Source organism: Eleginops maclovinus, chromosome 15, assembly GCF_036324505.1.
Source record: "Eleginops maclovinus isolate JMC-PN-2008 ecotype Puerto Natales chromosome 15, JC_Emac_rtc_rv5, whole genome shotgun sequence".
NCBI classification, from domain to species: domain Eukaryota; kingdom Metazoa; phylum Chordata; class Actinopteri; order Perciformes; family Eleginopidae; genus Eleginops; species Eleginops maclovinus.
In genome coordinates, this window is record NC_086363.1 from 2,923,128 (window position 1) to 2,940,086 (window position 16,959).

Below are 16,959 nucleotides of genomic sequence, written 5' to 3' on the forward strand. Positions count from 1 at the left end.
AGAACACACTACAGGAAAGGGAGAAACCCCAAATCGCTTTAGGTAAAAAAACAATACTTTTACTACGATACGAAATCGGAGTGCTTCCTCCACCAACACTAAAACTGACGATGTCTTTGTTGCCGTCAACCTACAAACAAATCCCCCCCCCCCCGCAACAAAACAGGAGGTGAGTGATTGAAGGCAGACAGCCGTGTCCTTGGCGGCGGCGGGAAGATGGATCCTGGAAGGGATCCGCTCGCTGCCAAGAACCCCCGAGTGGCGTTAGAGGATCGGACGTATAGGCGTGAGCTAAATGGGATTGATATGTTCAGGTCTGTCGTCATGAGGTGTGATTAATGAGGACAGCGTCGTGCTGCTGCCGGTCACTCGGATGTGTCTCTCATTATCTGTAAGACGCTAACGACGCGAGTGCTGCCTGCCTCTGGAAAACACATTTCATCACGGCTATAAAAATATGCATATCACACTTTGACTTTTTATGTGCAGAAGGCTTTTCTCTGACACTGATCAAGAGAAAAAATACACTCTGATCTGTTTGACACAGCGTGGAGGACCTGCGAGAAGTGTGTGTGTGTGTGTGTGTGTGTGTGGTGTAATCAGGAGTAGAGGTGACGCTTGTTAAAATTGACTGCCTATAAAAAAAAGTAGATTGGATGGCACCTCGCCCCCATAAGGCTCTGTTAGGCTAACCTTGACTTCCTGTCAACAGCTGTCCGGTGTGTGTGTGTGTGTGTGTGTGTGTGTGTGTGTGTGTGTGTGTGTGTGTGTGTGTGTGTGTGTGTGTGTGTGTGTGTGTGTGTGTGTAAGGAAGGAGGAAATGAAAGTTGGAGGGAGAGACGGAGGACGCAGAGAGAGGCCATAAACTTTCCGACGGGAGTACAAAAAAACGGAGAGGGCCATAAATCTGGAGGAAGAGTGGGAGAAAGAAGAGTTCAGGAGCTTTACTGGAGAAATAAAGCAGATTACATACAATATAAAGTAAAAGAAGGAGCCTTTTAAACTTTATACCTTCATTTATATTAACACAGTATTAAAGAACACTGCCAACGCTCAGCTGGTCTGGGTTATAGGAGGTCAGATGGGTTCATTAACAGGTCGGTTAAGGTGAGCGGACCAGTTATGGCCAATCAACATTCAAATAAATAAATAAACTAAATAAATAAATTCTAAATAAAGTAAAATAAAATAATAAATAAATAAGTAAAACGTAAAATTATCAAAAACTAACTAAATAATTCTAAATAAAATAAAAAACAATCAAAAATAAATTAAAATAATCAAAAATAAATGAATAAGTGGAATTTAAATTCGTAGACTGCAAATGAGTTAATTAATTGGTTGCAAATTTTGCTTTGTTAGTCCTAAATCAAAATATGTTTATCAATTATGATAATTATGGGATAAAAGACGGAAAATTCGACATACGAGTCTCACATTTTTGCATCAAAGATAAAAAAAGTGGATTTTTTTGTGACGAATGAAAAATGTGAATCATTTTTGCCACTGTACTTATATTGCTACTGTAAATTACTACTATATCTTAGCACGTAACAGCTTAATCTTTTAACTGTGCAAACATGTTCATTAGAAAACCACTAAAACACACACGCAGAGTAAATGCACACTTCACAGTCCCACGCTTGTTAAACTGTGGTTGTGATTTTCCCGCAGCGTTTAAAGCAGACTGTCCCCTGATCACAGTTGGAGAGCCATCTGAGAGAGGGAGCCCTATTAGCCAGCAGACATCACACTGTGCGGCTGACAACACGTTTAAAGAGCCATTAGCAGGCACACACACACACACACACACACACACACACACACACACACACACACACATTAACACATAGGAACTATGACGTGCACAAGAGGGCAGTTAAGTAAAGAAATCTGGCACTTTTTAGGAAGAAGTGAGGAGGAGTAGTAGCCTGTGTTGTGAGGAGGGATGAGGGGGTTATAGAGTTTCTCTCTTCACTATTTAAGATTCATCCAGGCACGTCTCTTCGGTCTCCAGGTTGTGCAATCACAGCACAATCACAGGAGGACAGAAGGGAAGGAGTGTGTGTGTGTGTGTGTCTTACTTGAGTGTCTCGGCTAAGTAGAAGCTCTGCTGCACGTCGTCATGGTTCGGAGTCGAGGCGTAGACGTCCCTGATGCCGCTGTAGCCCCCATCCACCCTGCAGTGCTGCTCCAGAGCCTAAGAGGAGGAAGTAACGACATCAGGGACAGGAAACATCGACCATCACCCCTCACTCAGCTCCCCTTCCCGATGAGAACAACAATCTGAGCGTACCTGGACTGCCTCCCAGCCCCACTCCCTGTACTTGGGGTCGTGTGTGAACCTCCACATGTACATGTAGGTCTCGATGACCTCAGGGCGGAGGATGAAGTACTTCTCGTTCTGCCGGGTGGCGATGGCCTCGACCCCGCCGTCGAAACGAAACGCCTCCGGACCCAGCTTCAGAGCTGCGGGGGGGGGGGGGGGATTGAGATTCATAAAGCCTTGAAGATGATTGAATTGTGACTGATATTCTTCCTTTAGACTTTATATTATTTAGATCCCTCCATTTGTCTTGTTCATGTTGATTAAACATCTCATAATCTGACCTAAAATACAGCAATTTATTGCATTTTTCCACATAAAAAGACTCTTTATAGTAACATTTAATAACGTAATTACATTTTAAAATAACATAAGTACCTTAAGACAGTATTACGACACTTATTTGATACCCAGTAATTGTATTTGATGCAGCCCCTGTGGCTCTGGACATTACACAATACAAAAGCCTACAAATTGGCTCCAATTAACCTAAGCAAACTTGCATCTATGGCTATCAAACGTACATATTGCATATAAAACCTAAATATCGTTGCTGTTTATCCTCATATTTACCGGTTCTGGCGTAAGACTCGTGGCAGGTCCGGGCGATCTCGGCCGCCTGCTCCATCTGGTGGCCCGTCTTGTCGCTGGGCGCTCCGTCGGCTCCCAGAGCGATCATCCCGCCGGCGAAACACGTCAGGTGACCCATCTTGTGCTCCAGCAGCCCCCCCTTCCACTCGGCGATGTAGGTCAGCCCGCCGCTCGACTTCCTCATCAGGTTCGTCTCTATCGCCTGGAAGACAACGAGCGATGGAGAGTTTGTTTTTGATTGAGTTTTGTTTGTAAATGCAACACAAACATTGTTGACTTGTGGCTTTTCTTCACTCGTAAAACTGGAGAGAGCTTCAGTACAAACACATAAACAAGTTGCTATTACCAAGGGTTGCATGTTCATATTTATAGTCCCTTGAAAGCATGCATTAGATTAACACTGCCAACTCTCTGCTGGTTTGAGGTCGGGTGGGTTTATCAACAGGTCGGTTAAGGGGAGTTGAATAATTATGGCCAATTAAAATTCACATAAATAAAATAAAAATAAGTAGAAGTAAAAATAATCAAAAACAAAATAAATAAATATAAAATAAAAGACAACAAAAACAAATTGAAATGATCAAAAAATGATCTGTGTTAATTGCAGAACTTTCACCTGTAACTGAGTATTTTTAAGATGGTATTTCTACTAGGTAAGAGATGTATTTTAGGTGTACTGCCCCTTTAACACGGCTCAGATTGATCATATCATGCTCCCGCTGTGCTTCAGATATTCCCCCTGTTGCTGTTGTTGGTGAGTAAATCACCTAGATTGTAAAGTTTCCTCCGCATGGTTAATTGTGCTTTTCAGTCGCCATGTAATAAATGTTCTCCCCAGTGTTGCAGAGAAACAATCAGGCGAGTCAGCTCCTCTCCAGCTGAGCCCCGACGCTCGTCACCGTAACTTAAGCTGACAATTTATTTAAACTGATAAAAAGCTATTCACTTTCAGAGGGATTCATCTGCTCCCTGTCTTTGTTTTCTTGCATGTGTTTGTCTCATCACAGCTCACTATCTGGAGAGATGAAACACTGAAGCAGCGGTCCGAGTGACAGAGTGATCGTTTTAGCTCAAAATATCTATGGTGCTAATATGGTCTTAGTGCTGTTATTGAACCCGAGAGCTTCAAGGTTATTCAGGCGACTGCATTCCTTTAATGCCCCGGCAGCAGGGTGACATAAACACAACAGCCAGCCCACTTGTCCATCTGTAAAGCTCTCATGTTTGTTGTCCATTATTATCAAGCAGCCACTCATTATGACTCAGTGGGGGCGCGAGGGACACAAAACCCTGTGGAGGAAATCCATGCAGCTCACCATCTGTAAACACGCTCACACCGTGATGTTATCCGTTCAATGAGAGCAGCTTTCCGGTCACCGGCTGTCAGCTTTCTATCGGTGAATGATGTTGATGTTTTGACTACAGGAGTCAAAGAAGTAATCTGGGATTCATCAGGTTTGAAATACTTGTTTGTAGTTGAATAATCAGAGTGTTTTCTTACTTTATTCAGCTTAGTTTTGATGATTTCTGACCTGAAGTATTGGCATTTTTCGACACCTAGCTAAAGCCTCTGTCATGGAGAGTTGCTGTGACCACCCTCGGTATAACCGGCGCTACACATCAGTTCGTATGGAAGTATTATTGGTGTGTTATCATACTGGGAGCAATGCATTGGTGACCTGTCCCTTTCTCCCACTCCTGTGCAACTTCAGGAACTTGGTGCACGCTTGAGCAAAGTACCTTTCCTCTGTTTTCACCTGAAGAACCAAGTTGTTCCTTTATATCGAGCTATATCTCCAGTCAGTCTGCTTTATCTGCTTTAACACGGCCATGCAATTCATGAGTAGAATCCCCACTGAAATTATAGAAAGAAGTCAGGATCGAATGTGGTGATGACATTAATTTGCGTTCACATTTGTAGATGAATCGCAAGGATAACCCGAGTTGATGTTCAGCCCTTGTTTTGACATACGGATACTACGATGCTACATGACTCTGAGCCGTGCAGCAGTCCTGAGTGATAGAAGAGCAACAGATTGGAAATCACAGCCCTCAGAGATCAGTGCTGAACATGATGTGAGGATCGGGAGAGAAAAGGTGCTTAACAGCATTCACAGATGGTGCGTTTAGGGACCTGCAGACATGTGACAGACGATGATTTCCGTTTCAGACGGACAATTACCGCTAACGGGGAAAAAAGCCCCATGAACAGAAGACGTTATTGGTTTGTGTATCATGGCAAAACAGACGACAGTTCAGTACTGAGTGGTCACATATTTTACAAGATGTGATAAAATAATCAGAGGTTTTCAGTCCTTCAAACACACTACATATCTTTAGAATATGTTCAGCCTTCACATGCAACAACTGCAATCAGAGCTAGGATTCAATAACAGGTTTGGCTCGGCGGCAACTAGAAAACTGAAAAATATTTATTAACAAATCTGGTCTAAAGTGACGTGAAATGTCCTATTTTGTCTGAAAAACATCCCAAAAACTAAATATATTCAGCTTTTATGAAATCAAACATAGAAAGGAAGCAAATCCTCACAAATTAGAGGCTGGAAGAAGAGAATATTTGGCATTTTGGATTAAAAAAAAAGGACTGAAATGATGAATCAAATATCACAATAATGATTATTTTTCAGTAGATGTTTTTTCCTTTGCAGGGGAACAAGAGAATAATTCCCCCTCCAGTTTGATCCCCCAAAGAGTCAAAGTCACCTCAACCCTGATTGACGAGATTACATCTGTGTACGTGTTGCCAGCAGCGTGTGTGTGTGTGTGTGTGTGTGTGTGTGTTACCTGCAGGGCATCATAATACATCTTCTTTCCCTCGTCGTCAGTCTTGTCAGACATCAGCCAGGCCTTGAGCAGGTACTCATAGAAACTGTCACCAAGGCCACCCACAGACACGTGATCTGCAACACACAGATAAACAGACATTACAACACACAAACTAACACACACTTCAATACACACAGGCCTCCTACATGTGAGCTGGTTAAGAATACAATCCCTAGATCATTATCTGGCTTCATTATTGTTATCCGTATTAATAGTAAAACATCACTGTACATATTGTAATGCTCACCTTTGTTTTTTTTATGGTATTTTTTGTATCTTATTTTGATTTGATTTATTTGATTTGATTGTATTTTACTTATTTTATTTAGTTGTAACTTTTATTTGATTTAATTGTATTTTTTTTAATTCAATTTAATGCATTTTTTATTGAACTTTATTCTATTCTTAAATGGAGCAACCCTTCAGATAAATACGTGATTCTGGTTGCAGGGGAGAGATAAATATGTGCGATAAAAACAGGAAATACTTGTTTGATTTATTGCAGCATTATGTGTGTGTGTGTGTGTGTGTGTTATTGTAGCTGGACCTCCTGTACTCCTGCTGATTGTCAGTGCAGGCTCATCCATATGCATGTATCATTAACAGAGTCCAGCCCTGTGCGTGTGCCGTGCAGAGATGAAATGTCAGCTGTGATCATCTTAAAGTGAAGAGAGAGGAGGCGGGATGGAGGTGTGTGGGTTTATAAAGAGCACCTGGCCTTTTGTGGGTTCAATAATAAAGAGATGAAGGACAGCATTGATTAGAAAAGTCATGAAAAGAAATCAGAAATGTGTTTAAGACATATTTCTAATTCATACTTAGAGGGTGGAAACTATGACTCAGCAGGTGGTAACATAACAGCATGACTTATCTGTGTTTGCACAGCTTCCAAAAGACACTGGGGCATTTCTGTGAAACTTTGGATATTTTTCAGACAACATTAGATTGCAAACATCCCTCGGTCATAATTTATTCAACAAACGCATTCCCATTACTATTGCATAATCTCTTTCTAGATGAGAAGCTCTCTGTGACTGAGCCCAGCATGAAAGCCTCTCTCTCTCTTTAGTTGATTATTTTTGAGTCGAGTGGGTATTTTTTCCGTTAAAACTTGCCGTTCTCTGTTCAGCATTCCTAATTGAATATGTCACAATTTGCATAATATACTCAGATGAAAACACAGTTACTGGCTCTGGTTAAGAGTGTCAGCTAAATGCACACAATTATAACTGCGGAGGTGCTTTTACTCAATGTTTTATGCAACAGATAATAAAAAGTAAGTAGACTAAAGGTTCAGCTCCAAATTAAACCAGCACTGATATGAGCAGCCCTCCAATCAAGAGGACTCTGAAGCGTATATCATTAAGTAGAACATGCTTTAATGTTCATAAAGCTCTTTATTTTTCTCATTCTGCCTGTGCTGAAGCTCCTCTTTTCACCCTCTGTCTCAAACCAGAGTCTGCTCTGATTGGTTAGCTGGCCGGCTCTGTTGCTATAGGTCAACCGCTTACAGATGTCCCGCCCCTTAGCCCTATCATGCCAATAGAAGCGCGAGTGTATCATATGGATGTCACTATGTTACAAAAGTAAACAAAGGAGTCCAATAGACGCGTTCCAGGCCGGTGTGTGGAGGGATTTTAGCCTCTGTAGACCATTTACATGCACTATAACACACTACAGGAAAGGGAACACCCCAATAAAACATAACAGGGGCTCTTTAAACGAACCAAGAAAACCCCTCAGCACCAAAGTTCGTCCCAAATAAATGGTGAACTGTTCCTTTAATTACTTGGCTCCTATAATTTAGTAGCTATGTCACTTTGAGGTTGTTTTAAAGTCCACTTTCTGCTCTGTAGTGGTCAAACATCTCATAATGCTGCCTTAAAAAACAGGTTGAGGAACGGAGGTTGATATCCAGCCCATCTCCTGCCTCTCGTCATTATCTTTACTCTCCTGGCAGCTTCCTCTGACACATGACAAAAGCTTTCTCTCCTAAACTATACCGTACATCCCTGCTGCGTTGTATATATATACAGCTACCCTCTGTGACTCCATCTGTTCCTCATAATCCCACTCTATCATTACCTCCGTTACCTGTTCAGCCTCACGCGCGGAAGAGTCGGGTAATCGATGTGAAATTGCAGCCTGTTACCACAACATGCCGATAAAGCAGACAGAGGAACGGACACATGCTGTCTGAGACGGAGACCGAGGGGGGGGGGGGGGGGGGGGGTTTGAAATACTCGACAGACACAGCTGGGTTGCAGTGATGTAGTAGTTCATATTTTAGCTTAAATTCAGACTTTAGACATATACTTTTATTCATTTTTGGGCACTTTTCAAACTGAATAATGCAACCAAATCTGCTTTCTGAAGAGCAAATGAAAAATTGAAAGAATAATGAAGGATAAAGAAGTAAGAATAAAAGGAAGGACAATTATACATGTAATAAATAATCTGAATTTACATAAACCATTACTTCTGCTAGCCTTAAAGTACAAATAAGACTTATTAAAAGTAAAAACAAAGACATCTTATAATTACTTTCCTTAATTAGCTTTTCGGTCCATTAAATGAAAGTAAATAGTCTTAAATTAAATATCTCTCACATTCGTTCAAAGCACAAAATGATGGGATTAGAGGAAATTAATCAACAGCCTATTTATTATGATATTAGATGGAGAAAACATTTATATTTAGAGAGGAGAACAGAGAGCACATTACTCCTGTTTTGGATCCCAGTGTCTTTTGGAATTGATTTCAAATACTTGTACTGGTTTATAAAGCTCTTACTGGTTTGGCACCCACATACCTCACCTGTCACTCCTGTTTTATGTCCCAGGATGAGCCTTGAGATCCTCTTCAGCTAGCTTTTGTAATATCCCTAAATATGAGCTTGTTATTAGTGACACCCTCCTTTAAAATGGTCTTTCATTCCTTTAAATGTTTGGTTATTTTTATATTATTTTACAGTGGTTTTATAATTGTTGACTATCATTATCAGTTTAACCATTTTATTAACAACATTTGACTTTTATTATATCATTAATTATTACATTGATATTATTTGTGTCTCGTTTAATTTTAAGGTGTATTCCTTTATTAATTTATTTAATAGGTATTTATATTTTATGCTATTTATTGATTTTGTGTTAAACTGTTATATCATGTTTTTTGTTTCGTTTACTTTTTTGTAGTTTTTAATTGAGATGTGTGCCTCGTTAAAGCACTTCGATCTGCACCTGATGCATGCAAAGTGCTTTACAAACAAGCGTATTATTATTATTATAATTATAATGATTATTATTGTTGTTATTATAATTAAAGTTATAATTATTATTATTATTATTATTATTAAAGTTATTATTATTATTAAAGTTATAATTATTATTATAATAATAATAATTATTATAATAATAATAATTATTATAATAATTATTATTATTATTATTATTAAAGTTATTATTATTATGATTATTATTATTATTATTATTAAAGTTATAATTATTATTATGATTAAAGTTATTATAATTAAAGTTATTATTATTATTATTATTGTTATTATTATTATTATTGTTATTATTGTTATTATTATTATTGTTATTAATTATTATTATAATTAAACTTATTATAATTAAAGTTATTATTATTATTATTATTATTATTGTTATTATTATTAAAGTTATAATTATTATTATTGTTATTATTAATAATAATAATAATAATAATTATTATTATTATTATTAAACTTATTATAATTAAAGTTATTATTATTATTATTGTTATTATTGTTATTATTATTAAAGTTATAATTATTATTATTGTTATTATAATAATAATTATTATAATAATTATTATTATAATAATAATTATTATTATTATTATTATTAAAATTATTATTATTATGATTATTATTATTATTATTATTAAAGTTATAATTATTATTATGATTAAAGTTATTATTATTATTAAAGTTATAATTATTATTATTATTATTATTGTTATTTATTATTATTATTATTATAATTAAAGTTATTATAATTAAAGTTATTATTATTATTATTGTTATTATTGTTATTATTATTATTGTTATTAATTATTATTATAATTAAACTTATTATAATTAAAGTTATTATTGTTATTATTATTAAAGTTATAATTATTATTATTGTTATTAATAATAATAATTATTAATAATAATAATTATAATTATTATTATTATTAATAATAATAATTATTAATAATAATAATAATTATTATTATTATTAAAGTTATTATTATTATTATTGTTGTTGTTGTTATTATTATTAAGTTATAATTATTATTATTGTTATTATTATTATTAAGTTATTATTATATTATTATTGTTATTATTATTATTATTATTATTATTATTATTATTATTATTGTTGTTATTATTGTTATTATATATCATAGAGAGCCAACTCCAAACGCTCTATCTGGAGCTGTAGAAATTGTGGCAGGAGATTATTAAAAAGAGTAAGAGTAATTAGGGGAAAGTTCATCTGTCTTGAAATGATGAAATCTGAGCAGTGAAGTGATTATTAGACCAGAAGGATATTTGCATTCCTGGTTGATGTAAGAGCAAATTACAGGTGTGAGACAGTTTCCTTTGAGAGGAGCCACAGAAGTGCATTGCAGTAATCCAGACAAGTGGTAATTTGCATGCATTAGTGTTTCAGCGTCACCTTTTAGAAAAGGAAAAGGTTGAACTTCGGTGACACTCTCAGGAGAAAAAGGCACATTTCAAGACTGTTTCTGATATCATGCACACAAAGTCCAGGCTGCTGCTAACCCACATGTGATTTTCATTTTAATTGCACCGTGTTCAGGAGTGTAATTACCGTCTCTGAGTCTCCTCTCTATTCTTCTGAGGGAAATCATGAGCAAGTCTTGCATGTTATTACAGCAGAGCAGGAAGCTTCTGGCCGTGTTGACCCTCTTTAAAACCCGGAGACCAACCCTCTGTACTGCCGGGTAACTAGCTGTGTCCTCTGTATTGCAAACAGCTCTAAGGACTATCCCAAAACACACTGACAACCTAAATCCACTTTAATTCGAGTGTTTACCCAGCAACTGGAATATCTAGTTGCTACCAGAACACTTGGTGCAGCTTTAAGCTTTAAATGCATGTGTGCAATAGAAGCCCATATGAGTCTTGTTTGACTGAGATTAAGAATATTTTTGGTCATATCTGAAAGATTTCTATTTTGGATGAGTCATGTTTTAATGCTGAATGACCTTTTCAAAGAAACCTTTAGGGAAAAATCTGGATTTTGCAGCGTTTTTTGGGGAGAAACTCACTTACACAGATCTGTGTACAACACAATGATATGAGTGTCAGTTGACTCAGACTTTCTTTAGTTGAATACAGGCCTATCAGTTCTTATTAGGCTGCAAAATGTGGTTTCAAAAGCCTTACACGCAACATTTATTACAGGAAAAGTAAGTGTTGATTTTCTAAATTGAGCATTGGGGGGCAGCATGGATGTTCTGGACTACAGATCGTCTTGTACAGACTAAATAAAATATCAAACACGATCAATTTATTATGTTTTTTCAATAATAAGGAGGAAAAAGGTTGCAGAAATTCCATCGTGAGTCAAATTGCAATAGCAATATCAGTCAAAATGATCACAAATGCAGGATTCTTAGTGACTTGTGCAGCCTTATATTGAATCCTAATGAGGATCCCTCGTCCCTCTACTTTTTGTGGAAGCATTCGGACAAAAATAAGACACAAAAGCAGTTTGGAACAGCATTTAAGACTCCTGAGATAAAGGGAAATGTTCCCACTTCTTGATGGAAATGCAACAGAGAGGCAAGACAGAGGAAATGATGTCATGAGTGCGGGGGGAAGAGGACTTACGTTGGCCCCACTGTCCGCTGTTGGGGTTCAGGTAGTTGGGGTACAAACCCTGAGGTTTGTCCAGGCGATTCAGGACTTTCCTGATGTTCATTACCTAATGATTAAAGAATCAAAGACACATGCAATGAGTCAGCATACAGTATGTAAAGAGAGCACATGAGACAATAAAGTAGAAAGGGATGAAGAGTGATGTCTGTTCTTTGACATTACAGTCCTGATTAAAGTGCAAGTGGAAATCCTGTACGAATGCAGCCGTTGACCTTGAAAAAAAAAGGTAATACCATCTATCCTCATGTGTGTCCGTTACCTTCTGTGCAAACTCAGGATTCCCCGAGAGTTTGCTGAGGTGCATGAACTCTAAATGCAGCGTGCCGTACTCTGCCAGGATGCTGCTGCCGCCAGATGCCCAAGGCCAGTTCCTCCCGACGCCGCTGGAAGAAGATAAAAAGAGAAAAGTGAGAAAAGACAGAAGCACAGATGGTAGGTAAAAGAGCTGGGTGACGTTTGACACGTTCTTTTCAGCCACAAACACACAGAGGTACTTGATTTTAACTTGAATATCTAATATTATTATGAGTCATTTTAGGAGGAATGATTCATGAGAACAAAGCAACGCCAGCTTGTCTCAATATTAAAGTGACGGCTGAAAAGAGGCGATAAATCCTGAAAAGGTCGGCTTAAGACTCTCAGTGAGTCATGCTTTAAAATGTGACGCCTGTTAAAAAGTTCTGGTAATTTATACGTTATTTTTAAAAAGCCATCTTTTTGTTTCGGTGACATTTACAAAAAAGATTCTTAAAAATGACATCGACTGCGTTGTATTAATGGCACTAAAAGCTAACCTCATGATCCATTTGTCATATTTATGGGAGCATTCGTTTTGCACACAATTATTATTCTCCGCAGTGTCTCTAGGTCAGTCAATCTCACGGACCCCACCCTCTCCCTTAACATTGCATGAGGGGTCAATGACGTTGCATAACTCTCGGGCCATATGTGAAGGTTTCTAACCTCCAGCACGCTTGACAAGGACAGAAGACCTAGCAACAGGGTGTACAGTGTGTGTGTGTGTGTGTGTGTGTGTGTGTGTGTGTGATCATTAGAGCCACCAACAGATGACTTCCAGGCTCACGACTGATGACTCTGGTGGCGATGCATCAAGTGACTACTCATGAATACATATTAACAATCCAGCACGCCGTGAAACACACACTGTACTACAACATCTGCATGTGGACACACACACACACACACACACACACACACACACACACCCACACACACACACACACACACTTTCAAAGAGGTGGATGAACACATCAATTATCCCCCCCTCAACTCATCCTGCTGCACAAAGCCATAATTTGTTTCCCATTACACCGCGGATTTAATCAAGTCAACCAGAGAGGACCACCGAGGGAGACAGGGGGACAGAGATCAGGGTCAGGGAACAGAGTGTGGAGAGGAGAGACCCTACGACTGTAGACCTGGTTAATCTGGGAGCTGTGTGTGTGTGTGTGTGTGTGTGTGTGTGTGTTGACTTAAAATAATGCACATTTAAATAGGATATGAATAAGAATACTAGGTTTATCCAAAGAGAAATGGGGTTCCTGGTCCGTTGCTCCATTTTATGACCAAATGACATAAAACATAAATAGAAAAATGTATTTGTAAAAACGTAAAAGGTAAGAATGTGCAATAATTAGATTAAAATTAATTATGTAAAATATACAATCCAATATATAGTAATATTTAAAAAAATGACAATAAAATATTTATCTAAGCAGAAAAGTTAAAGTAAAAATGGCCAATAAAAAAAATTATACAAATAAAATATTAATTAAAAAATAGGACATTAAAATAAAATGTCCCAATTAAATATTTAGAAAAATATATACAATTAAAATAATTTAGAATAACATTTCTTATATAACTATAAGAAATTAAAGCAAAAATAGTGCTAATTGTACTATATTAATGCGTTACACTACATTTAATGGTGTGCTAATAAGATATGAATGTGGATTTGCACAGTTTAAAAGGGTATGGCTGCTAATGGTCTAAAGCATTTTGACTCGGCACAGAATGTATTGTTAACTAAATAGTAAATATAAAGTGTGTTCCAGCTTCTTCCAGGAGACCTTTATTCCTTTATCTCCACAACACACTCCCCTTCCAGTCATCTTGTAGTCTTGATCTGTCTAGCCATCTTCTCCAATCCTTTTACAGACCCTGTGATGAACAACAAATCCCTTCTCCCGGTATGGGATGGAGGTGTGGAGGTAAACACACACCTTTCAAGCTCACCCCGGTCCACCCCAATCCCTCCCAAAGCCCCGCTGTGAGGAAAATAAATCCCAGAGAAAGGAGAGAAAAATAAAAGACAGCAGGGAGAAAACGGTCTGACCTGAAGAGACACAAACCAATGAAGCGAAGATACGAAGTGAAATAAGTAGATGAAGGTGTGTGTGGAATATTATTAATCAGGATGTCTGCATGTTTCAAGATGCAAGCCTTTTGAAGTCTGTAATGCCAACTGGAACGTAATTAGAAAATGATGAAACAGAGCTAACAGTGTGTACCTGTTTGATCACAGTTGTGAAAATAATAAGGCTAGCTTTCAAAGAATATTGAACCCTCCTCCCTCGGCTCTGACAAATACAATTTCCATTCATAACAAGTATTAAAAGTCATCCTTGGTGGATCTAAAACATTGCCGGAGAGGAGCCAGCTGAGGTGGTTCAGGCACCTGGAAATGATGCCACCTGGGCGCCTCCCTAGAAAGGTGTTCAAGGTACGTCCAGCTTGTTGGACACCAAGGGGGAGACCACGGACCAGGTGGAGGGATTGTATCTCTAAGCTGGACTGGGAGAGGCTTGGAACCCCCCAGTCAGAGCTGGTTGATGTGGCCAAGGAAAGGGACGTTTGGGGCCTTCTACTGGATCTGCTTCCTCCACGACCCGACTTAGATAAGCGGTAGAAGATGGACGGATGGATGCATGAGGTTTTTGACGCAAAGGGTATTTTTTGATCTTGAATGACCATTAGCTCAAGATGGTAATGTTAGCAAAGTGTAGATAGATAGGGATTTGAAGCGGAAGCTAATAAATCACCTTTTTATTTTCTAATAACCTGTAAGTGTTCCATGGTTTGACTAAACTGTGACTTAAAAGTATGGAATTTAAACTCCTTTTTTCCAATTTAGGGCAGAAATGGACTATTGTAACTGTTCTCATGCATTCACATTAACATACGACTGAGTTTAGGATAATGCAATATACATTTAGCCGTAAAAAAGTGACATCCTTACTAGTAGCAGCCTGGAATTGACATTTACCAACAGCCGTGATTGGTGTTCAAGAGATGTGGTTCAGTTTGAAATAAAATGCATGAACCGTGATTCAAATATTACATAAATGCTGGTAATAAAAACATGGGGTCAGGAAGCTGCAGCTGCTGTATTTCTGGTGAAATGAAGCTATTTGAAAAGCAACTGGGGGCCCATTCAGGGCCTGTTCTCTAATGGAAAGTCTTTGTTGCTCCAGTCACTTCCTGTGCTGGGGATTGAAAAACTGGCAGTCATCCATTGACATACGGCACAATACGGAATAGTCCATGTGACAGGAGTCCAGTGTTGTGTTTGACTACTGATGCAGACCTACATGTGGCCCAGTTTCCAGAGCGCTGTTAGCATAAACTCCACATGCATGTTCTCCTGAGCTCTGAGCTATTGAAGCCCTGCGTAGCTCTGCTTCCACTACAGACTATGCTGCAATATTGTAAAAACGATTCATCACATCAGCCTTAACTTTCATCGGGTTTAAAGATGTTATTTAACAAGGACAAAGCAATGAAATTTGCTGTAAGATGGTAATGATTTTCTGTTGTTGACGGTCCTTTGAGATCTCAGCTGGATTCATTTTCCCAGTCGGGGGTGTGGAGGTTCATTCATTTCGCTAACAGGAGGAGTGGTGTCTCTTTTTTTGTCATTAGGCTTTGTAGCAGACAGCAGCCTGCTGAAAAACACCACCTAATTCTCTTTGCAGACTATCATTAAATGTTATGGTGACCTAGAACTAGAGGTCTTTTTAGATTATCCAAAGCTTAGGGAAATGTATCAACAATTATATTGTCCCCCACCTCTGAAAGGACCGATATGAGGTTTGTTGAATAGGAGTTCATATATTTAACTCGTTTTCCTTAGCTCACATGTTTTCCAGATCCTCCTGTTGCGTTAACTGTTCGTTACAGATCGATGCCACTTTGAATTATAAGGGGCCTACAAAGGAGGAAGTATTCCAGTCCTAAAGGTGTCTATCTTATTTGTCTTTTAGGGGGTGACCAATCTTCTTATTATCCCACCTCTCACATCCGTAGCCAATTTCCTGGCCAGCTGTGAAATGACAAATCCTGGCCCTGCTAGTTTTATTCCCTCCAGTTAATTCTGCGAGCGCCAGCAGCATTGATTTTAATTCTGTGGTGCCAAGCAGTAACCTGGAAAAACAGAATAGGCTTTCCATCTCCATAAATTAGCATGTCATGCCCTCTCACATCCCCCCTAGTATTATGTTAGAAAGAACTCTTGCAATGTATTCGGATGAAGTCTGTATTTTTGTCCCGATGTTGGTTTCCATCCTTCTCCTCCTCCAATCCGTGACCTCCGTTTACCTCCTGCTTTCCTTCCCTCAATATCTTCTGCTCTCTTGTCTAGAAAATCTATCGCACTTCGCCCCCTCCAGGCAGAAAAGAAAATGGGAATTGCGATAGATTCAAAGTAAGCAACTTAATTAGAGGCTTTAAATTATGGCTGGCTTTCACTGCCTTAGGTTACAGCCGAGGAGAGCTGCACCAGTGTGTGCATGTAGGTGTGTGTGTGTTTGCTTTGAAGAAATCTCTGGATACCCCTGAATGCAATACTTTTCTTTATTGCTAAAAGTTGCCTCAGGGCAGTAAGACAGAGTAAGATGTTACTACCAATACTCTGACTGTGTTTCTGTAGTTTGCACATGTGTTTCATAACTGAGGCCATATTGTGAACACCATTACAGTTCCCTCCCTTTGTCGATTGGGTGGAGAACTAGTCCGAGCCTTCCTCAAATCCTAAAAATGTAGATGTGTATTGATGTTTTTTGGTTGATTACAGGACTCGTACCCCCTTCAGTCTTAGTACTAGTATCATTGACGTAAGAAACCATCATAGCCAATGTAGAATTTAAATCGATCTCATGTCAGTCCTTATTTACTACATCTGCTTCTGCCTGTATGCTGACGACACTCAGTTCTATTTTCCTCTCAGGCAATACGG

The 16,959-nt window shown here is 38.3% G+C and overlaps 1 protein-coding gene across 1 annotated transcript in view; it reads right to left on the reverse strand.

The window, feature by feature from the left end:
* The window catches only part of man1a1 (mannosidase, alpha, class 1A, member 1), a 126,826-nt gene that overhangs the window by 6,001 nt on the left and 103,866 nt on the right, over window positions 1-16,959 (reverse strand). The window contains exons 6-11 of the mRNA XM_063901783.1: window positions 11,962-12,085; window positions 11,655-11,748; window positions 5,723-5,838; window positions 2,900-3,119; window positions 2,297-2,469; window positions 2,085-2,200 (exon numbers count right to left, since the gene is read on the reverse strand). Of these exons, the coding sequence (XP_063757853.1) occupies window positions 2,085-2,200; window positions 2,297-2,469; window positions 2,900-3,119; window positions 5,723-5,838; window positions 11,655-11,748; window positions 11,962-12,085 (843 nt within the window). The remainder of the gene's footprint in view (window positions 1-2,084; window positions 2,201-2,296; window positions 2,470-2,899; window positions 3,120-5,722; window positions 5,839-11,654; window positions 11,749-11,961; window positions 12,086-16,959) is intronic.